Here is a 24,277-nt window from a genome sequence, read left to right as displayed (position 1 = left end):
TATATATATATATATATATATATATATATATATATATATATATAATAAAATAAAAACTGACTTCACCATTACTGAATAAAGAGACTAATCAGATCCTCAAGGCAACGTAAAAAGGCAAAAATGAAGCATGAGGAGAAATTAATAAAAGGAAGAAGCATATAGGCATAGAAATAAAATGACAAAAAGGATGCAAGGGTTGACAAAAGGAAGCACAAGCAGACTCAAACTGCACAAATAGGCCTGAGTAGATTTTAACGAGCACAGAGCCGAGGTAGTTAAAGATCTCAATGCACGTCAGTTAACAAAAGATATTTCCTGTAAACTCTAAACCTAAATCTCCATGCTGTCCTAAATGAGCTAAATGTTTTGATTAAGACATCAACACGAATGCTGACTCAGCATATACTCAATAACTATGCCATGAAAAATGACAGCAAAGTATAGGTTGATGTTTAGAACAACAAAATGATTGGCATTTATGAAATGTTTCATTGTATTCATCATTTTCAAAGTAAGTTTTGAAATTGTTGTTTAACGATGAAAATAATTAACTTTAGTTTTGGCTGCTTTTGGAATAACTTTTTTTTCCTTCTCCAAATTGACCTTGTTCAAAGTCAAGTAACATTCAAGCAAAACCAGGACTTAAAGCATTTGCCAGAGACAGCTTGATACCAAATGGCACAGCAGACTTACAGAGTTTACCATAAGGGGACTGATATAATGTAATAAAACCAAGGTTTTGATTTAACTGATACAAACCTGACAGATTTTGAAAATGTAGTAACACGTTTAGTGTAACGCAAAACATTGTGAATAGTTTTATCTCTGCTCAGTGATCATGAGGAGGGGAGAACATGCAAAAATCAAACAAGCAAACCAACAGCAACACTTCACTGCAAACAGAACTGATTGCTTTAAAAAGGATCCATAGATCTGAAATTGAGAAAACTGCTCATACCATCCTTACCAAACAATGATATCCTATGTCTGACAAGAACTCCAAGTTTGCAAAAGAGACTGAAAAGATTCAATAAAAGGAGAAAAAGAAATCTTAATCAGTAAAAGAGATTATAAAAATAAGTTAGATGTACAGATTTGAGACACAAAAGAAAACATCAGCAGAGATAGTACTTCTCAAAAATTTTGAATATCATGAAAAAACTTCAGTCACATCAGAAAGTGAAACTCGTACATTACATAGATTCATTACACATGGAGTGAAATATTTCAAGCCTTTATTTCTTGTAATTTTGATGATTATGGCTTACAGATAATGAAAACCAAAAACTCACTCAAAAATTGTAGAATATTGTGATAAAGTTCCATATTGGAAACTCATGCCCACTATACAGACGAACCCTAGACATGAGCTAGAAATGTGACATTCCTCAATTCGAGCCACTCCTGAACCAGAGACAATGTCAGAAGAGTCTTACTTGGGCTGAGGACTTCAGAAAATCCAGTGGACCAGCACCAGCAGAGAACATGGACCCAAACCATCACTGACTCTGGACTTCAAGCTACATGGATTCTCTCCTCCAGACTCTGAGACCTTGATTTACAAATGACATTTACTTTAACCTGAAAAGAGAATGTTGGACCACAGAGCAACAGTCCAGTTATTTTCCTCCTCAGCAGGTAAGATGCTGACGTTGTCTGTGGTTCAGGAGTGGCTCAACTTGAGGAATGAGACATTTGTAGCTCATGTCTAAGATTCATCTGTGCATAGTGGGATTGAGTTTCCAATATGCAACTTTATCACAATATTCTACATTTCTGAAACATTGAGTTTTGGGTTTTCATTATCTGTACGCCATGACCATCAACATTACAAGAAATAAAGGCTTGAAATGTTTCAATATGTGTAATGAATCTATGTATTGTATAAGTTTCATCTTCTGAAGTGACTGACAAAAAAATAATAAACTTTTTCATGATATTATAGGTTTTTTTAGATGTACTTGTCCATGTGGGAACATTTTTATTTGTCATGTCTAAAATCATCTTCACTGCATCATTTCTAAAAATTATTTAATCAAAACAGAAAATGACCCAAACTTCTGTAATAACCCTGCTAGACCTGTATGTGGTGCTCTAAATACACCAGAGAAAGGAACAAAAGGCATGGAGTGTGCACATGAAGTTTACACTTTGGGCTAGAACCACAGAACATGTTTATGATACAGTCTGTGGTTCCACCTGTAAACTCAAGAGCAAGAACCAAATTGTTTTTATGAACTGATGATGAAGTGGAACTAAAGTGCTGTTCCATAGACACAAGGTTGGATTTGTTCTCTTACCTGGTCACCATCTCCTTCTCTTTGTTGGAGGCGTGGCCTCCACTGCTAATTGGATGTGTGGCTGTGGACAGGAAGTACAGCCTGTGGTTTTTAAAGTACTGATCCACTAATGGTAGAACAACCTGGGGACAAAATGACATGCATTGATTTAGATTTATTTGTAAAATACATTTTCAAAAGCTTGGATACTGTATATTATTGTTGTTGTTTTTCTGCTTCTGCTTCACTGTTTATCTTCACGGTTTATCTCGTGCAATGAGACATGACAGTTTGACCCTCAGACACATCAGCCATCTCATTTTAAAGGGAAATATAGGTAACAGTAGAAATAAGAAAGCAATACGCCACAGGAAGTCCTTCCTCCCTGTGGCTATCAAAATTTCAACTCCTGCCACTTTCTACACATAGAACAATAAAATTAATCCTGCACCACAATAAACACTTTAATGTTTCTGTCTGCACCTGACCTGTTTTAGAATTTAATTGTTGGTATTTTTATATTCTCTGCTATTTTTTATATCTTGCGTGATTCCTTGTGTATGTTCCTTTGTACTGAAACTCTGGCACAACAATTTCCTGCGGGATCAATAAAGTTCTATCTTAATGTCAGTGTAATGTGCATTATTTGCTCTCATCATGATCAATAACTCTCCTGCTGGAACGTTCTGCAATGTCCTTGTGCTCATGTTTGTGATGCGTGATATTAACTGTCCCATGTAGTCACTCTTACTGTGACCAGTCTGTGAGGAACAGAAAGAACTGGGTGTTTTTGATCCTCAAGGGTTGATTGATGGTAACGTGTCTTCAAGCAGAGTCCTTGACTCAGATCCACTCCTTCTTGTCTGCAGCAAACCTTTTGATGACGGCTCGGACATGGAGGGAGGAGCTGAGGGCTGGGCTGGAGGTTATTCTATCAAACTAACTTGTCTGGTTCAGGAAGTTAGAGCAGTCGTCCTCCAATGCAAGAGTTGGGGGTTCGAACCCCACAGCAGTCAAATGCCGAAGTGTCCCTGGGCAAGACACTGAACCCCTCATAGCCTCTGATGTGTGTCCCATCGGTGTATGAAAGTGATAAATCACTGATTAGTCTCTTTAGAATGATTTGTTCAATTAGCTTTGTAGAGATCTAGTAGAGTGCTGTATGAATGGGTAAATGCACAGATTGTAGTGTAAAGCACTTTGAGTATCTCAATAAGATAGAAAGGCGCTATATAAGTACAGTCCATTTACCATTTACAGAACATGCAATTACAAGACGACACTGTTATCAGTGCTCTCATCTGTGTGAAACCCTGACCTGCTCTAACCCCTCAGCCACAGCCGCCGTTCTGTGAATGCTGCACTGCTCTCCAAAGCTGTGTAAATAAATCTGATGAACTACACCCTGGTCTGTTTTTGGGAATCTCCTTTTTTTCCACAACATTATCTTACCTTATCTTGTCATCTTATATATCAAGAAATAAATATTTCAAGCTTATGTTTTGTGGTATCGGTTTTTGCTGAGCAGAATTTCTCATTAAGATTCAACATCTGCTGTTTTCCAATTTTTTGCAAAGACAAATCCAAGTTCATTTTGAACTCAAACTAGGAGAAACTTATGTTACTGAGATGTTTTTCATCTGCACATATACAATTTTCAGAATTCTCCAGTGACCTTCGCAAAGAACTTTATTTGCTGTTCATGAGGAATCCTCTCACCCTCGGCTCGCTTCTCCACATCTACAAAAGACAGAACAGAAGAAAACACAGTAAGATGCTAGTGTTGAACAAAACAATGTGTGAATACTTGATAACCATTAGCAAAATCAAAGCTACTGTTTTGCATTGGCCAAGACTGAAACCTGATGGAGGCACAAGACACAAAAGTATCGGCATTATTAAAAATCTGTGATGGAAAACTTTTAAAAAAAAAGAGTAGAATCAAGTTGTGCAGTTTGATCTTGTGTTTAAAAAAACCATTACATTTATGGTTTTTTACAGTATTCCTATCAATATGAGTTTACAACACACACCAGCTGCATTTTAAATTCTTAAATGTCTAAACTAAAAGGCAGACATGCAAAGTTTTACAAAGCTCAAAAATTTAGGTGCACACTTGTAGTATGACATATCCTGAGATATATTCATACATTAAACGGGTTCTTCATTTTTCTGGACTGTGTAACATGCGTGCGTTGAATGTAATAAAAATGTGGACGTGAGACGTTAATTATCTTTGACTCACCAAGCGAGTGGGTCATTTATTAACAGAATCAAGTTTAACACATCACACATTTACATTAATATGGCAGAATATGAAAATAACAACATAATTAATCAGCTTTACAACCAGGAAAACCATACGGCCATGATTTTCCGTTGCTACACCACAGACATTTCTGAAAACATCTGGATTAATTTTCTAGCAGAAAGGAGAGTTTAAAGATGGAAAGATGAAGTTTATCTGAGAGAGATTCGTGAGGGACTTTGTTTGTTTTAACCAGAACAGCACGCTCTTTTGGAAATCAGCTTGTCCCAACAGTACACTTTGGGTGAAGGTCGACTTTTACCTTTCTGAAGATAGATCAGTTCCGGCGTGAAGTCCCACTTCAAGCCACTATTCAGCGTCTCCGTAAGAACAGCTAAAGACCTTGGGAGTCGTGTGAGGTTATCCAAACAGAAGTTATAATTCCCAACATCGTCTCTGGTTCAGCTTGATTCTAATTCAGCAGCATCCATGAATGCCTGCGTTTGCATTCAGGAACTCCCAAACTCTCTGCATTCTGGATTCCAAAAACTCTTGAACTCTACTGTGAACTCCAAAAACTCTTAACTCTGCGTTGAACTGGGAAGTGCCACATTTAAATGGGCTCTACTTCCGGTTCATTTGAGAGCTTTTGATTGGTCGATGGACCAGAGCAGAGGTGTGGTTTGTGATGTAAGGTGTTATTAAAAGTCAAGGAAAAGATTCAGATTGTTTAAGAACAGACAGAAAGATTGTTGGAGAAAACCAGACTTAGTGGCGTCTCTACTCCTAGTATCTCGCTGTAAAAGTTAAACATGACATTTCTTTTCAGTAAACTTCTTAGTTGACCGAAGCTTGAACTTTAACACACTTACAACTTTGCTCACTTCAAAGCAGACGATCAAGAAATTGAATCATTACTCTGTAACGTACTCTAACTTGATTTCTCTTTGAATTGAGGATTAAGAATCATTACTACTGTTTAAGTAAATAAGAATGAGTAGTTCACTTCAACATGTAAACATTGTTTGAACTAACACAATTTGATTATCAAAACATTTGTAAAATAGTAATGATCATAGAGAATAGTCTTTTCCACTTGATTAATTCAAGAAAGAAAGTCTCAGGATGGGTTAACCTGTATTTCTGGATTCAAATCAATGAAATGACAGTTTCAGTCCCATATGGTCAGTTTTGACATCAGGCCTAGTCCACTACACACTTATTTAGTTTGTATGTTCTATATTTAAGCTTAATGTTATGAAAATTATCTCCATCTTCCACCAATTATCCATAGTCAGGTCGCAGAGGCAACAGGTCCAGGACAGAGACCCAGATATCCCTCTGTCCAGCTCCTCTTGGAGGACCCTGGGATGTTCCCAGGTCTTCACCAGGATCGCTTCTCAGGGGGACATGTCTGGAACACCTCCAAAGGGAGGCATCCAGGAGGCATCCTAATTAGATGAACACCTGAAATGACAGGTCAGACTTACAAAGGAAACTCATTACAGCCACTTGTATATGGGATCTCAAACTTATGCTGATGATTCGAACCTCACGACTGTAGGTGAGGGTTGAAACATAAACAGACCAGTGAATCAAGAGCTTTGCTTTTCGACTCAACTCTTTCTTCACCACAACTGAGCTAAGTAATGCCCTCATAACTGAGGACAAGGCCCTGATCTGTTGAACCATCTTCTGCTCCATCCTACCATCACTCAGGAGCCAGATGCCCAGACACTTGAACTCGCATCCCCTCCCACAGCCCCCCAGCTGGTCTGGAGAGGGCATTACACCCATTTTCAGTCAAGAACCAAGGCCTTGGACTTTGGAGTTGACTCATCCCAGCAGTTTCACACTTGGCTGTGAATTGCCCCAGTACATGTTCAAGGTCTTGGTCTAAAGACACCAGCAAAACCACCTCATCCACATGAAGCAGGGATGAGACCTGAGGTTCTTAAATCAAACAACTTCCTCTCCAGGACTGTGCTTTGAGATCTTTTCCATGAACGCCACAAACAAGATCTAAGACAAGGGACAGCCTTGGTAGAGTCCAACACAGAGAACGAGTGTGACTTAGTGCCAAGAAGAATACAAACACAGCTCCTGCTTTTGTTCTACAGGAACCAGATGGCTCTTAAAAGCAACCCAGTCATCCCATACTCCTGCAGCAGCCCCCACAGAATGCCTTGGGAAACAAGGTCATAAGTTTCCTCCAAATCCACAAAATATTTGTACATGGAAAAGGTAAACACCCACGAACCCCTTGCACCTCTGCAAGGGTGAAGATCTGGTCCAAAGTTCAACAACCAGGATGGATGCCACTCCTCCTGAATCTGAGGTTCAGCAGTCAATTGGAGCCTTCCTTCTAACACCCGCGAGTAAACGTTTCCTGGGAGGCTGAGAATTGTGACCCCAAAATATTTGGAACACACTCTCCAGTTCCTTTTTAATTTATTTTTATTATAAACATACAAACAAACAAATTATATATAAAATACTAAAGATTTTGGAGGGTGCCAATGCAGCTGCTGGTCAAAGTTTTAACGTAACTTTGTAAGAATCTGATCTCAGAAAAATGTCTACATTTGATGATGGACCTGAGTTAGAAATGTAAAGAAAACCACAGTCAAAAGAAATGTTAAAGCTGAGGCCAGTGGCTCGCTACGATCACCACACTAACCACACACCTGTGTCTGTCACGCCCTGACTAGCAAGTTAATACAAGAGTACCACATACGACACATTAAATGCCTGTCGACAAGCCATTCTATCCAATTCAATCCAACTTTATTCGTAAAGCACTTTACACACCACAGCAGACCAAAGTGCTGTGCAGAGTCAACACTAGAAAGTTCCTGCAGAAACTTTGATGGGGACTGTCACATTGTGGCCATTTAAATTTTTGATTTGACAGTACTATGTGTTGGGGTTCACTCTCAGCTCACACCAAATTTCAGTTCAATATGGCAAAATACCAATGTGCTATTAACATTTCTTTTCTTTGACACTATGGTGTCCATCTTGGATTTTTGATGTGGATTCAGTATGTGAAAGAGAAGGTTCTCAGCTATAACCTCACCAAATTTTCCCTCTATATGTATAAAAATAGCAGATAAAGCAATTTAAATGTAGCTTTGGTGGTCATCTTGGATTTTTTTAAATTTGAATTCAGTATTTATTGGGCATTGCTCTGAGCTACCACCACACCACATTTTAGCTTAATATTTCTAAAAACAGTTGATTTATAGAATTTTTCCTTTTTAGCTCAGGTGGGCATCTTCAATTTTTTTGATTTGCAATTAGGGTCTATTAGAGATTGTTCTCAGCTACCAACTTTTAGCTGAGTAGCTCTTAAAATGGCTGAGTTATATCTATCTAAAATTATCTTTGGTGGCCATGTTGGATTTTTAGATTTGAAATCGGAAATATTGAGCATCGCTGTCAGAAACAGCCACACCAAAATTTCAGCTCAATATCTTAAATGGCTGCGTTATCACATTTTTTTTCCTTTTTAGCTGAAGCAGCCATTCTTCCATCCATTATCTTTTACCTGCTTCTTCCATTTTGGGTCATGGGGGTCGCCGGTGCCCATGTCCAGCAATCACTGTGTGAGGAGCGGGGGACACCCTGGACGGGTCGCAAGTCCATCACAGGGACACATAAAGACAAATGAGACAAACAACCATTCACTCTCTCACTCACACCTAGGGACAATTTAGAGTCACCAGTCAGTCTAACATGCATGTTTTTTGTCTGTGGGAGGAAACTGGAGTACCTGGAGAAAACCCACATGCACAGAGAGAACATGCAAACTCCACCCAGAAAGGCCCCCGGACCGGGGTTTGAACCGGGGACCTGCTCGCTGAGAGGCAGCAGCTCTACCAGTTGTGTCACCGTGCTGCACTAAGGCAGACATTTTGGATTTTAATTTGCATTAGGAATGTATAACAACTCACTCTCAGCTATGACCATACCAAATTTCAGCTCAATATCTCAAAGAATGACTGTTACAGTCATTTTTGAGAATTCTGAGGTAGCTGTGGCAGCCATCTTGAACCAAAATGGCTCCAAAAGTTAATCAGTGTTTTGTTCAGAGACCTCTTCACTCTATGTCATGTGATCTCCCTGTGTCAGTTAGAGGCTGTTAAGATCTCCATCAGGCTTTTTCAATTAGGAAAATGGCATCTTTGTTTACACAGTATGTCACCATGGTAACTTGAAATGCCAATAAAAGCAATCGCACACATCACAGTGCCGAGCCAGTTATTTACATATATCATTTGTGGAGGTACACACCATGGTTCAGGCCGCATTGAAGTCGACAGAAGGGTAAGACCATTTTCAGGTGGATAATCGTGACTGCCTTCAGGCAGTCCTCAGTTACAAAACAGCTCATGCAATACAAAATACAATCAACAAAACTCAATCAGCATTGCACAGCACAATCTTACAAACATGATCTTAAGCAGCGGCCTTGACTAGCAATGACCTTGAATCACATTTGACCATGATTTGTGACCTTGATCTTATAGCTGGTGTGATGAAAAGTGTGCACGACACTTCATTGAGAGATGTTGCCTATGTGTATGAGGTTTAAATAAATGATCTTGAGCGGATCAGAAGTTAAATTCTGAACAAGCAAAGACCTTGTTTTACCTTTGACCTTGTGTGTCCTGTTTAAACTTTGACTCTGAAGACTATCTGAGCTTTAGAGCTCCAAACCGGGATGGGTTTCTCATCTGCTTTGCCAAAAAATGATCAAGCTCTTCTTTTATTTATTTGCAGTATTTAGCTAATGTGGTTTTTGTTGTGTAAAATAATACTACAAAAGTAACTTAAACACACTATATCTGATCAAACTGCACATCTTAGTACATAATTTGTGTGTTTTAATTCAAAACTAAACATACATACAGGACAAAAATTTGCCACAGAGCGGATTTTATATGACTGCATCTCATTTAAAACAAAAACATTTTACCTTTGTGTGTTACAACTGTCAAATGCAAACGATGAATTGATCCAAGGAGCCACCAACTCAAAACATTAGTATTTGGGTAATAAGGCATGTTATGCACCAAAATGTGGGATTCTAAAGAAGGTCTCAATTGTAGTAGTTAGCTCAAACTATCATTTGAGTTGTTTTTCTTTCCTTTTCAAACCCACATAAAAGAAGCTCACCAAACTCCTTCATGTGATGGTGAGCCTGGTCTACAAAGGTGATGAGTTGCTGCAGAAAAGTGTAGGCGAAACGCTTCTCAATTGATGGCGTGTCAAGCTCCTGTGACTTTACACCTCTGGAAAAAGACAGTCAAAAACAGGGACGTCATTTCCATCTTAAGAAGACTCACATGAGCACATTTAAAGGGATACCTCACTCATTTCTAAAGCAAATCTGTCAAGAAGCCATCAATACAAAAAATAAAAATAAAAAGGTTTGAAAGTTCAACCATCCAGGCAAACAAAACACAAACAGAGATTAAATCAGGTCATTGGACAGTTTCTTTTTGGGAGAAATGTTTCATCTTTCATCCGAAGGACTTCATCAGTCTGAGGCTTGCCAACAGGATCAGTCTTATAAATAGCACCCCTTTGATTTGTTTCAAACCAGCCTGCTATCAAAATCATAGAAACTGTCTTTATACATGTAAAAAATTCTGTTCAAAAATACTTTATTAATCCCAAAAGGAAATTAAGTGTTGTCGTAGCTCATCATCCTGGTCTCATTCAAGAGTTGTTATAGATGCTGATAGCTGTGGGCAGGAAGGATCTCCTGCAGCGAATCCGAAGAATCTGGCCAGATACCGATCCATCTGTCCACCTGGATCCAGCTTGCTGTCAGATCAGGCGGGCCTCTTGGTCCTCCTGGGCAGAAGGACTGCCTGAAAACTCCTCGTCACCACAGACAGACAGCTAAAGGTGCTGGGGTGTGATCCCGGTCCTCCCTTTGTAATGAGCCGAGTTTCCCACCAGCTCCATGTTCTCAGCAGTCAGATACTTGAGCACCTCCACCAGGTTGACGGGAATTCATCCACGGCATCTCCTTTTCAACTCTTTTGGTATTTGGGGCTGTAGCTGAGGCATTTGAGCTTTTGAGATGTTAATCAGCTGCTCCTGGTTGTTAAAAAAACAACTTGTTGCCATGGTTACGCATCATAACAAAAGCCCAAAAGTAAAAAAGCTTTCAGTAAAAAAAACTTCCAGCTGCACAGCATCTGAGACCAGAGTAAATAATCATCCAAAAAAAGTGATTTACATCCAGAAGAAAAGAGGAATTAAAGTTTTCAAAAGCAATAACTCAGAATGAAAGTAACAGAGCTATTCCAACATGCGACCACCCCGAGCGGTGCAATTCTAGAACAAAAAAGGACCATCCATCAAAAACAATCAATCTTCATGCATAACAATCAAATGGCCAACTTGCTACTCACAGAAACAGCCTGAGGACACCTGGTCAAAACAAGTAAATGGGCCACAAACTGTTCCCTTTGAACAATGTCTCAACCTAGTCTAGTGGTGATAGGTGATATGTGCAGTATTTGGTTACATCACACTCAGTGGTGCTTGAATTTTTGTGAACTCTTTATAATTTTCTATATTTCTGCATAAATATGACATAAGAAGCTGTTAGACTCATACATTCTTAACCAGGATTATATCTGTGGGGGAAAAAAATCCCTGTAATGCCACTTTGATTGATTATACAGTATGTGCTGCTGATTATCTGTGCTGCTGATTATTTCATGTTGCTGATTATTTCATGCTGCTGTATTCATTCGTATTCATCTATTCACACAGACTTGTTCCTGCTACTGTTGTTTGGTGTATTGTTTCTTTTTATTGTATTCTTAGTTTAGTACATTTCTTAGTTTACATCTTAGATCTTTATTACTGCTTCTTTTACAATTTATATTCTTCCTGTTTTTGGATGTAACGGGGACCCTGTGTACACAATTTCGTTCTACCTCATGTACCACATGTGATGCAAATGACAATAAAAGACATTGAATCCTTGAATCTTAAAACATCTTGAGATTTTCACACAAGTCATAAAAGTATTTAAGGAGAACCCAGTTAAACAAATGAGACGAAAATATTATACTTGTTCATTTATTTATTTTTTTATTCATTCAACCTTTCTTTAAACAGGTTAGTCCCATTGAGCCACGAGGACTCATTTACAAGAGAGGTCTATTGAGGACAATGACCAATATTTCATATTTGTGAGTGGTAAAAGTATGTGAACCTTTGCTTTCAGTACTTGGTGTGACACACACACACACACCCCATGCAGCAATAACTGCAACTAAACATTTCTGGTAACTGTTGATCAGTCCTGCTCACCGGCTTGGAGGAATTTTATCCATTCCTCTGTACAGAACAGCTTCATCTCTGGATGTTGGTGGTTTCCTCATATTAACTTGCCTGGCCTCCAGCTCTAATGTTAAAAATCTTGGTGTTATTTTTGATCAGGACATGTCTTTTATCCCCCACATTAAAAACGTTACTAGAACCACCTTCTTCCACCTGCGTAAAATCACTAAAGTTAGAAACATCTTATCTAAAAATGATGCAGAAAAACTAGTCCATGCATTTGTCACGTCTAGACTCAACTATTGCAATGGTTTATTATCTGGGTGTCCAAATACTTCTTTAAAACGTCTTCAGTTGATCCAAAATGCTGCTGCCAGAGTCTTAACCGGAGTTAGTAGGAGAGATCATATCTCTCCAGTTTTAGTTTCTCTGCATTGGCTCCCTGTCAAATCCAGAATAAAATTCAAAATCCTACTTCTAACCTACATAGCCCTCAACAACCTGGCTCCATCTTATATTACAGATCTTATTGTTCCATATTTTCTTAACAGAGCACTTCGCTCGCAGACTGCAGACTTACTTGTGGTCCCTAGAGCTTCCAAAATCAGAATGGGAGGCAGATCTTTCTATTATCAGGCTCCTCTCTTGTGGAACCAACTTCCAGTTTCGGTCTGTGAGGCTGACACATGATCCAGTTTTAAGACTGGGATTAAGACTTTAAATTCTGATAAATCCTATAGTTAAGGTCAGATTGGGTTTCCAGAGCTGTCCCTTAGTTATGCTGCTATAGGCTTAGACTGCTGGAGGACAAACTGACCACATTTGTTTCACTCTGCTACTGTCTTTACTTACTCTGCTCCACCTGTTTTGTATTTGTAATTAGGCCCGAGCAGCTAAGCATTGCGAAGGCCTATTGTAATCGCTCTGTTCAGGCCCGAGCTGCAATTTTTTCCGCCAAATGAAATGGCCTTTTGGGGGCCATAACATATCCCAAACGTCACCAGATTTGGCGGACGCATCAGGACTGGTGAATAATTACATATTTTAAGGGCGTGGCAAAAATCGCAACAGAAACGGCTCAAGAGTGCCACCTGGACATTTTCAAAATACCCTCCGCATTAACCTAAGTTTCTCGTAGAAACATGAAATTTGGTACGCTTGTCCAATTCCCAAAGATGCACAGAAAACCCTCTGGCACCAACGTTGTACGATAAACAGGAAGGCGGACATTTGGGAATGTTGTCCCAATTTTCACACCTTTTTGGTGATTTACAGCCTCCACATTTGAACGAACTCCTCCTAGGGATTTCACTCAGTCAGTTTCAAACTTGGCCATTTTGGTCAAAAGGCAAGGGGGACGCAAAGTTATCTAAACGGTTCATTTTGGAGCATGCTGAAGGGGAGGGGCCAGACCTCAAAGTTGGACATTTCGCCATGAAAAACGAAAAGCTAATAGCTCATACAAAAAAACTGTCTCAGACATCAAACCTTCAGTGATTGATCCACATCCAGTCCCTGCAAGACTGAATGGTCAAATCATGACATTACTTATGTCATGCCCCCTGACAACAGGAAGTGTAAAGTTTTACGTTGAACGGTCTCTATCTGACCCCTGTCACCTGATCAGCCTGATAGTGTGTCCAGTGACCGAAGACATGATGGTGTAACTTGCTTTCCAACACTGACAGTTTGGGGTGGAGCATGTGGGTATCGCGACGTGGCAAAGTAAGACGTAACTCCGTCGCCATACGTTTGGCTCTAAATTCCACAGATTTGAACCGAGGTTCACCAAAATCAGTATGATCGATCATTATCCACCCCTTGAACAGGAAGCCATGATAAGTGGCCAATAACCTCCACAGCACCCCCTAGAATATTTAAAAACCTCAGCCCCAAGCCATTTTTTTGACCGAAAATTCTGAAACTTGGCAAACATCTGTATCTTCTAAGGACCTATGAAAATATCTCTTGGAGCCCTGGTCCAAACTCAACAGGAAGTCGGCCATTTTGGGTCAAAGGGTCATTTTTGGGCGTTTCTAATGGCAAATTTTAACAAACTCCTAGGAATTTTGAGTGATTGCCTTCAAACTTGGTTGATATGCCTTTAAGACATTGGAGAGTAAAAGTTATCTAAAGCTTGCATTTTCATATATGTTAAAGGGGAGTGGCCAGGCCTCAAAATTGCGCTTCACGCCATAAATTTACAAATGCTATAACTTTCACATTGAAAGACCGAAATTCAACAAACATGGAACAAACAACAACAAACAAGGCATGACTCATCCCTGTTAGATACCCGACGATCCACTGTGGTCATATTTTGACATCATGAAAGCCCCGCCCCCTCAGAACAGGAAGTCTGTTTTTTTACTTGGAATGCTCCCTCTTTGACACCCTTGACCTAATCAGGATGATCCTGTGTTACAATACAGATAAGATGGTCTGACTTGATTTAAAGTGCAAACCATTTTTGTTGGAGGATGTGGGCGTGGCAGCATGGCGAATTAAGAAGTGACGCCATTGCAATACGTTTGACTCTAAATTGCACAGATTTCAACCGAGGTGCACCAAAATCACTACGATCGATCATTATCCAACCCTTGAAAAGTTATCCATGCTAAGTGGCCAATATCCTCCATAGCGCCACCTACATTATTCTTACAGTTATGGCTCAGTGATAATTCATCCAATCTGCACCAGATTTATTGTGCGTCATAAGTGAGCACTTTTAGACACATTGATGTGTTGGTTTAACATATAACTCTAGTGCGCCCCCTAGATTATTCCAAAAGTTATAGCTCAGTAATACATCATATGATCTGGACCAAATTTTTGGTGCGTCGTTAGTGAGCACTTATACACACATTGGTATTGTTGTTTTACTTTTGACTCAAGTGCGCCGCCTACATTATTCCAAGAGTTATCTCTCAGTAATACATCATACGATCTGGACCAGATTTTTGGTGTGTCATTAGTGAGCAATTATGCACAAATTGGTATTGTTGTTTTACTTTTGACTCAAGTGAAAGACAGGCTGCAGGTCTCTTTTCAAATACTTAAAGAGAAATGGCGCTGTTATCAGAAAGCAGTGAAAGCTGCTAAATCCAAATACTTCTCTGATATCATAACCTCAAACTCTCACAATCCACGTGTCCTCTTCTCTACCCTAAACTCTGTTCTCCACCTCACTGAACCATAACCTCTGGAAGCCTCGACTGAGCTGTGCGACAACTTCCTACATTTCTTTTTGGAAAAAATTGCGACCACCCGGGCTCTAATTTCCCTTCCAACTCATGACCCATCCATCCCACCTCAATTTGTAGCTCCTTTTGACCGTTTTGAACACATCACTCTATTGTCTCTAAAGCAGGTCATGTGCAGCTTGAAACCATCTGGTTCCCCCTTTGATGTGGTCCCCCCTCGACTACTAAAGGAGGTTTTTCCTACTCTAGGTCCGTCCATTCTTGATATAGTAAACAGTAGTTTTTCCACTGACGTAGTGCCAAAATCCTTTAAACATGCTGATGTCCAGCCTCACCTAAAAAAAAAAAAAACCTTGAATCCTCAGTCGTGTCCAACTTCTGACCTGTCTCTAAACTCCCATTTGTTTCTAAACTACTGGTGAAAATAGTTGAGTCCCAGTTGAAGTGCTTCCTGGAGGATCACGCCGTCTTAGAGCTATTCCAATCTGGCTTTAAACCTCTCCACAGCACTGAAACTGCCCTACTGAAGGTTTTTAATGTCATCTTCATATCCACAGATACTGGTGATTCTGTGCTGCTAGTCCTATTGGACCTCACAGCCGCCTTTGACACCATCGACCATGAGATCCTCATTGCTAGGTTGGAGCAGTGGGTGGGCATCACAGGATCAGCCCTCAATTGGTTCAGATCTTATCTCACTGACAGATCCTTTTGTGCCTCCATCAAGGATTTTAGTTCTACAGCGACAGAGCTTAAATAGGGGGTTCCGCAGGGGTCCATCCTGGGTCCCCTCCTATTCTCTTTATACCTGCTGCCACTTTGTGCTCTTTTCCGGAAACACAACATACCCTTTCATTTATACGATGATGACTGTCAAATTTACTTCCCCCTAAGACACAATGGTACATGCTCTATTCAACCTCTGCTCGACTGCCTGGCTGACATCAGGGACTGGATGGCTTTAAATTTCTTAAGTTTCAATGAAAAGAAGTCTGAAGTCATGTTATTTCCTCCCAACGACACAAACACAAACCACTGCATCGACCTGTCCGCTCTAAACCTGTCAGAAAAACAAAGAGTCACTAATCTGGGCGTGATAATGGACCCTTCCCTGAAACGTAAAAATCATGTAAACATGATTGTTGAATCATGTTTCTTCCAACTGAGGCGGCTGTCTAAACTGAAGCCCATATTGTTCAAAAATAACCTGGAGACAGTAATGGAGTGGATGTGGCTGAGTGGTTAGAGCAGTCGTCCTCCAATGCGAGAGTTGGGGGTTCGAATCCACCAGCAGTCACATGTTAAAGTGTCCCTGGGCTAGACACTGAACCCCTCATAGCCTCTGATGTGTGTCCCATCAGTGTATGAATGTGATCTAAAAGCTCTGATTAGTCTCTTTAGAATGATTTGTTCAATTAGCTTTGTAGAGATCTAGTAGACTGCTGTATGAATGGGTAATTGAGGACACAGATTGTAGTGTAAAGCGCTTTGAGTATCTTGAAATAAGATAGAAAGGCGCTATATAAGTACAGTCCATTTACCATTTACCATTTAATACATGCATTCACTGAATCTAGGCTTGATTACAGCAATTCGCTCTTGTTTGTTATCAGTCAAACCTCCATTGCACGACTACAACTGGTCCAGAATGCAGCAGCCCAATTTTTAACCAGTACAAGCAAAAGAGAGCACATTACACCAGTTTTGGCCTCACTGCACTGGCTACACGTTCACCTTCGAATCCAGTTCAAAATACTACTGTATGTCTACAAATCGCTGAACAGTGTCGCCACCCCCTATCTCTCTGATCTGCTACAGCCGTATGTCCCACCACGCCCCCTGGTCAGCGGACCAGTTGCTTCTCACAGTTCCAGGAACTCGTCTTAAGCGTAGAGGTGACAGGGCCTTCTCTGTAGCAGGACCAATACTTTGGAACGAGTTACCTCTGCTTGTCAGACAGGCCCCCTCCCTCTCGGTTTTCAAGCCCTGTTTAAAAACCTACTACTATTCAGTAGCATTCAACACCAGATGATCTGTGTTTTGAACCTGTATGCTCCACACTGGTTAGTCGTCATTATCTGCATCATTTTTATGTCTATATTCTGATTTACTTAATTTTGTATATTGCTTTGTGTGTTACCTGTTGTTCCGTCTGTACAGCACTTTGGTTGGCCTTGTCGCTGTTTTAAGTGCTCTATAAATAAAATGGTATGGTAAGGTATGGTAAGTGTGCCCCTTACATTATTCAAACTGTTATATCTCAGTGAAATATCATCCAATATGTACCAGATTTTTTTGTGAGTGATCAGTGATCACTTACAGACACATTGGTATTGTTCTTTAACATTTGACTCAAGTGCACCCCCTAGATTATTCCAACAGTTATATCTCAGTAATGCATCATCCGATCTGGACCAGATCTTGGGTGCATCATTAGTGAGCACTTATACACACATTGGTATTGCTGTTTTACTTTTGACTCAAGTGCACCCCCTACATTATTCAAACTGTTATATCTCATTGATACATCATCTGATCTGGACCAGATTTTTGGTGCATCATTAGTGAACACTTCTAGACACATTGGTGTGGTTGTTTAACTTTTGACTCCAGTGTGCCACCTAGATTATTCAAACAGTTATATCTCAGTGAAATGTCATCCAATATGTACCAGATTTTTTGTGCGTGATCAGTGATCACTTATCACTTATCACTTGTAGACGCGTTGGTATTGTTCTTTAACATTTGACTCAAGTGCGCCCCCTAGATTATTCCAACAGTTATATCTCAGTGATACATCATCCGATCTGAACCACATTTTTTTGTGCATAGACACACTGGTATTGTTGATTCATGACTTATCTTAAGCCCAGCCCACTCAGAGAAAAAACTGATGATTATTGGATGACTCTTCCAGCTTGGCACTGTGTAAGATTTAAGACTGAAACCGTATTTGCTAACTGTTGATTACCACATGTTGAAAAGCCTAAAAGAAGTCCTTTACATTCGTGACAAAACAGGAAGTGACAATAACTCAAGTCTGGAAGGTCAGATTTTAGCCAAACTTGTAAGGCTTGAAGCCAGACTCATAGTGATATGGGCGGGAGATGATTGTAAAGTTTCGGCATATGCGCACGCTGGTGGACGCGTGCGGGAATGGCATGAGAGCGTTCGCGACGGCGACTGGGAGGCGTTGCTGGAGCTCCCGCGGTCGCGGGTGAAGTCGAAGGTTCGGTGAATGCGCACCCTGGTGAACGGGCATGGGACCGGCACCAGAGTATTCGTGATGGTGAATGGGCGGAGTCGCTCGAGCTCCCGCGGTCACCGTAAGGCTGGAGCGGTGCTTTGCTGCGAGGGCCTTCAATGCTGCTTGCAGCTTTAATTACTTTTTCTATTCTTAACATGTGTTTTTGTCTTTCAGGTACACATGAGGCTCCTCTCTTATGGAACCAACTTCCAGTTTCGGTCTGTGAGGCTGACACATTATCCAGTTTTAAGACTGGACTTAAGACTTTCATTTTTGATAAATCCTATAGTTAGGGTTGGCTTGTTATGCTGTTATTAGCTTAAACTACTAGAAGACAACTTGACCTCATTTCCTTAAATGAATTGCTAAAATTGAATAGTTTTCATTTGATACTATTTCTATCTTAACATGCAAATCAAGTTCAAGTAGATTTATTGTCATTCCACCACATGTGGTACATGAGATGGAACGACATTGTGTACACATGGTCCCAGTTACATCCAACAATAACAAAAATATAACGTGTAAAAAGAAACAGTATATAAGTATATAAGCCTAACGGTACGCTAAAAGATCAGAAGAAAAAAAAGACATGCTAAACACTAATAATGTAAACAATATGCTGAACAACAGCAGCCCAAACATGAGTCTGAGTGCGCAGATGGATATGAATGAACACAGTGGCATGAAATAATCAGCAGCATGGATAATCAGCAGGACATATCAACAATCAAAGTGGCATTACAGTGATATTTTTCTTTTTTTTTCACAGTGATAATCCTGGTTAGGGATTGATTAGTCTAACAGCACTACACTTATTGCTTCTCAGCGTTCTGCCTGAGGGGAGTAGGGCAAAAAGTGTGTGTGCTGGGTGAGTGGGGTCCTTCATGATGCAGGTGGCCCTGTTCCTGCATCTGGATGTATAAATGTCTGTGATGGTGGGGAGACTGACTCTAACAGACTTATGTGCAGCCTTTACCACTCCCTGCAAAGCTTTTCTTTCTGATTCTCGACCTGCCATTGTGTATCTGTTCCTCCTTCCTGTTCCTCTCAAACCCAGCCGGTTGAAGCAGATGAATGCTTGTCCTAAGCCTTTTTCTGCTGGAGGTTTCTTCCTCATGAGGGAGTTTTTCCTTTCCACTGTTGCCTTCAAGATGAGAGTTAAACTCAAAGCAGTCTGCTCCTCAGATAAATAATGTTAAATTATTATTTTATATATGAAAGTTTCTGTTCAGTGCCCTGAGATGCCTTCTGTTGTGACATGTCACTATATAAATAAACTGAATTTAATTTAATTTAATTTAATTTAACAGAAAATTTTCAGGAATGATTTGCGACAAAAGGGTGTCAGCAAAGTTCAAAGAAAAAGTTTACAAGACAATTGTGAGACCAGCTATATTGTATGGTCTGGAGACAGAAACATGGTCAAAAAGACAGAAGAAAGAACTGGAAGTGGCAGAAATGAAGATGTTCAGGTTCTCCTTAGGAGTGACAAGGATGGATAAGATTAGGAATGTGATAATCAGAGGTACAGCACATGTTGAACAACTGGGAGATAAAGTTAGAGAGACCAGACTGAGATAGTTTGGACATTTCCAGAGGAGGGACAGTGGGTATATGAATAGAAGGATGTTAGAAATGCAGCTACCAGGAAAAAGACAAAGAAGAGATGGATGCAGTTAGAGAGAACACGGAGATAGTTGGAGATAGGAAAGAGTGAGATGTGATCTAAAGCTCTCATTAGTCTCTTTAGAATGATTTGTTCAATTAGAATTGTAGAGATCTAGTAGAGTGCTGTGTGAATGGGTAAATGAGGACACAGACTGTAGTGTAAAGTGCTTTGAATGTCTTCATAAGATAGAAAGGCGCTATATAAGTACAGATCTGGGTTGGCAGGCCGCAGACTGATGGTCTTGCAGATGAAAGACGAAACGTTTCTCCCAAAAAGAAACTTGTCCAGATGACCTGATTTAACCTTTTTTGTATTACATACAAAACTACAAAACATCAACTATTCAAATCCCTCAGTGATGGGAGATGCTTGTTTGCTAACAGATGGAATTTATGGTGAATTTCAGATGCAAATGTGCACAATACTGAGGAAACATAAAAAGGTAAAAGTATAAATTTAAATATTAATAATTAAGTACTTAATAAGTACAAAGTACATGAAATAAATACTCATTTACAGTAACTTGAGTAAATGTAAGTTGCTATTTTAAACCTTTGTCAGTAATGCATACAGTGATTGTATGAAAGTACTTCAAGGATATTTGAAATCAAGTAATCTACCATGTTAGTTTTAGTGCTTTTAAAGGAAGATGAAGTGATATTTCTACCTGGACACAGTGTAGCCATTAATCTGAAGAAATTTAAGAATGTCTTGTGCTTTCTCTCTATCCTTGGATTTCTCTTTAGCGGTCAGAGTATCATAAGGAACCAGCAGAGGGTGACTTCCTCCACCTGAACACAACATCGCAGTGGAAAGAAACATCAAAAAGGTAATGCAAGAACAAACCTTTGAAATAACAAGTTGTCAGTAAATCACTGTTAGCAGTAGAAGAACCTCCAAAGATTTAACTTGAATTTATATTATAAATAATTTTTCATCACAAGGTAATGTTAAGTTAAATGTTGGTTCTGATTCTTTTTTAAGTTTCTAATAGATTTTTTTTAATTATAGGAGATAAAAAATGTGGAAACCACGTTTTTTTTGTTCGTTAAAGAAACCTTAACATGAACATCTGAAAGAGGACTGGCTCGTTAGAAAGCTTAGAAAGATGTACCTTTGGCTTCCAGCTCCATTTTCTTTTTCCTGGCCCAAATATTATGATAATTTTCTGCAAGCAGCTCTGCCAGAGACTACAAAAACAACAATTATTATGAAGGTGGCTGTTGTATAACTGTGCAGGCTGCTTCTACATTCTTTTATTAGATTGACATCAACTTTTATCAGCATATTTCTACATTTAATCTACATTTACCTGCATGTCTCTGGACAGTGTAACATTACTCATGTCAACAGGTCTTGGACTAAAAGCTGGATCTCCTTCAAAAGATAACTGAGAGAGATGAAATGTATTCAGTCAATTTGCACAAAACATTTTGTCTGGATACAAAACCTTTAAAAATCTTCTTGGATTTACCTGGCTGGCCTGTGACATTCGTCTGGATTTGTTGTGGAGACTGGCAGGGCCTCCTTCTCTGATCCTGTCGATGCTCCAGCCCCAGGACAACATGGTCTTCAAAGACTCTTGGACTGGCCAGCAGTACACCTCTTTATCCTGCAACATTACAAACCAACTTCAAACCCTGGCTGAAAGGATTTTAAAACTAGAAATGTAAGCAATCATTGGTGTCCAAGCTACTTGATGCATGTCGACCGTACCTAACGGTATCCCAAGCACCCAGTCCACCATGTAGACCACAAATTTGTAACATGTTAAGAAATAAGTTATAAAAACCATTTGATACCCTAAGGTCCCAGAAGCTATTTGTGAATTTGTGTGTATGTGTGTGTGCATCCTTGTTTATACTATTTTGTAAGACCCATTTTTCCAACTTATACTACATTGTGAGGACCAACTGCTCCTTATTCAATTCAACTCAAAAATACTTTATTAATCCCAGAGGGTAATTAAGCGTGTTGTAGCTCATCATCTTGGTTTCATTCGAGTTGTTAGATGCTGATAGTTGTGGGCAGGAAGGATCTCCTGCAGCGAATTTGAAGAATCTGGCCACAGATACCGATCCATCCACCCTGATCCAGCTTGCTGTCAGATCCAGAGGGCCTCTCTGTCCTCCTAGGCAGCAGGACTGCCGAAAAGCTCCTCGTTGCCACGGACATACAGCTGAGGGTACCGCGGTGCTATCGCGGTACTCCCGTTGTCACGAGCCGAGTTTCCCAACAGCTCCATGAGCTCAATGGTCAGGTATTCGATCACCACTGCCAGGTTGATGGGAATTCATCCACAGCGCCTCCTTTTCAACTCATTTGGGATTTGTGGCTGTAGCTGAGGTAGTTGAGCTTTTGAGATGTTAATCAGCTGCTCCTGGTAGTTAAAAAACAACTTTTTGCCATGGTTACGCATCCTAGCAAATGCCCAAAAGTAAAAAGGTTTCAGTAAAAATCCTTCCAGCTGCACAGCGTCTGATAACAGAAGAAACAATCATTTGAAAAAAAGAGGTTTACATCCAGAAAGAAGAGGAATTAAAATTTTCAAAAGCAATACCTCAGAATGAAAGTATGGGGCCAAAGTCCAGGCCCCATAAGAAGAAGTCCCGTTGGTGGGTTAGGGGTAGGTTTATAGGACTAAGGTGTGAATTGAGGAAGTGTTAGGTTTAGGGTAAAGGTCAGGGTTCGGCTATATAAATGAATGGAAGTCAATGCAAAGGCCCCGTAAAGATGGCAAAACAAACCTGTGTGTGTTTTTATGTGTATGTGTGTGTGTGTGTGTGTGTGATCATGCAAAACGTTGGTTACGTACTGTAACCCCAGATTCTATGAGTATAGGCGTAGCCCTTTAGTCCTTAGTGGGTTTTTATCCCATCATGCAAAGCATCGCACTGAAACGTTTAGTCCACGCCCACCTGCTGTGTGGGCCCCACCTGGTCCGTATAAATTATGTTAAGAGCGGGTAATCGGCTCCCAAATAGCTTTTTCTTCAGCCATTTAGGAGCCAGTGAAGCCCGACGCTTAAAGGGCTACGCCTATACTCATAGAATCGGGGGTTACAGTACGTAACCAACGTTCTATTTCGTATAGGCTTCACCCTTTAAGAGCTGTCGCTTGTGGGTTAAGGGCGAAGCAGATGTAGTCCTCGCTTCACTGGGTCCATTTGAACACCATACGAAGCGCCAGCTTGCCCAAAAAATGTCTGGTCTCTCAGCTCTCCATGTGCGTAATCACGCGATGCGTAATTATGCATACCATGCACAGACGTATGCTGTGTAGTTATGCGTTATGAGTGCATGAACGGCCCAGAAAATTTAAACGGGGAAAGGAAGATGCTGAAAAAAGGGCCATGAACCAACCGATTCACAGCTGAACAGTAAGAACAGATTAATAATAACAAGTGAACTAATTATTAATCAAATTAACTGATTGGTAACAATAGTCATGAACTGATTAGTGACAATAGAACCAAAATAACAGTCACAACTTGTGACTGATAACAACATCTCACACTGTAATGCATGCAGTCAGATGTGAGTTAAACGGGGTTCCATGAAACAACAATATTCATTCTGTTAAAACACTAAGGACAGAATGTGTCATGGAACGTGCCGTCACATCACGTAAATAGAAGCGAATAAATAAGCAGGGTGTTGACCACGTGGCCACAGTGCAAATATCCTGCATTGTCATACCATTATGTAAAGCAGTCGAAGATGCGATACCTCTGGTCGAGTGCGCCCTGAGGTTGACAGGAGGCTCTAAATCTGATGCTCTGTAGACTTCAGAAATGGCCTCACACAGCCAGTGTGACAGGCGCTGGGTGGATAATGGGCAACCTGTGGATGCATCTCTATAATGCACAAACAATTGCTGAGTTTGACGCATTGCAGCTGTGTGCGCTATGTAACAAGTCAACGCCCACATAGGACAGAGAAGATGGAAAGATGCTTCTTCTGATTTGTGGGGGGGAGGGAAAAAAACCTCCAGCGATATCACTCTTGATTTAAAAGAGCTCATGACGTTTTTAGGCATAAAGGCTGGATTCGGTCTTAGATCAGGTGAGCTGCCGTCAGCCTGAATTCTGAGTCATGACGGAGCGACAGAGAGGGCAGATAAATCACTCACCCTCTTAGCGGATGTGAAAGCCAGTAGCAAGGCTGTTTTAAGAAACAAGAATTTAATCGGAACCTGATTCAGAGGCTAAAATGGAGCTTTGATCAGGGCTTGCAGGACCAGCGTTAAATCTCACTGTGGAGCAAATGGGCGTGAAACAGGCCTGCGTCTCAGGACACCTTTTAAAAAACACAT

General features: G+C 40.3%; 1 protein-coding gene across 1 annotated transcript in view; it reads right to left on the bottom strand.

The window, feature by feature from the left end:
• The window catches only part of ryr2a (ryanodine receptor 2a (cardiac)), a 554,599-nt gene that overhangs the window by 256,987 nt on the left and 273,335 nt on the right, over positions 1-24,277 (bottom strand). Inside the window, 8 exon segments of the mRNA XM_037691577.1 lie at positions 968-1,017; positions 2,301-2,422; positions 3,955-4,019; positions 9,709-9,824; positions 20,631-20,754; positions 21,078-21,153; positions 21,276-21,353; positions 21,438-21,575. Of these exon segments, the coding sequence (XP_037547505.1) occupies positions 968-1,017; positions 2,301-2,422; positions 3,955-4,019; positions 9,709-9,824; positions 20,631-20,754; positions 21,078-21,153; positions 21,276-21,353; positions 21,438-21,575 (769 nt within the window).

Source organism: Nematolebias whitei, chromosome 17 (assembly GCF_014905685.2).
Source record: "Nematolebias whitei isolate Nwh7 chromosome 17, NemWhi1, whole genome shotgun sequence".
NCBI classification, from domain to species: Eukaryota; Metazoa; Chordata; class Actinopteri; order Cyprinodontiformes; family Rivulidae; genus Nematolebias; species Nematolebias whitei.
Note: the sequence above shows the minus strand (reverse complement) of the source record. Positions and strands in the feature narration are given on the sequence as shown.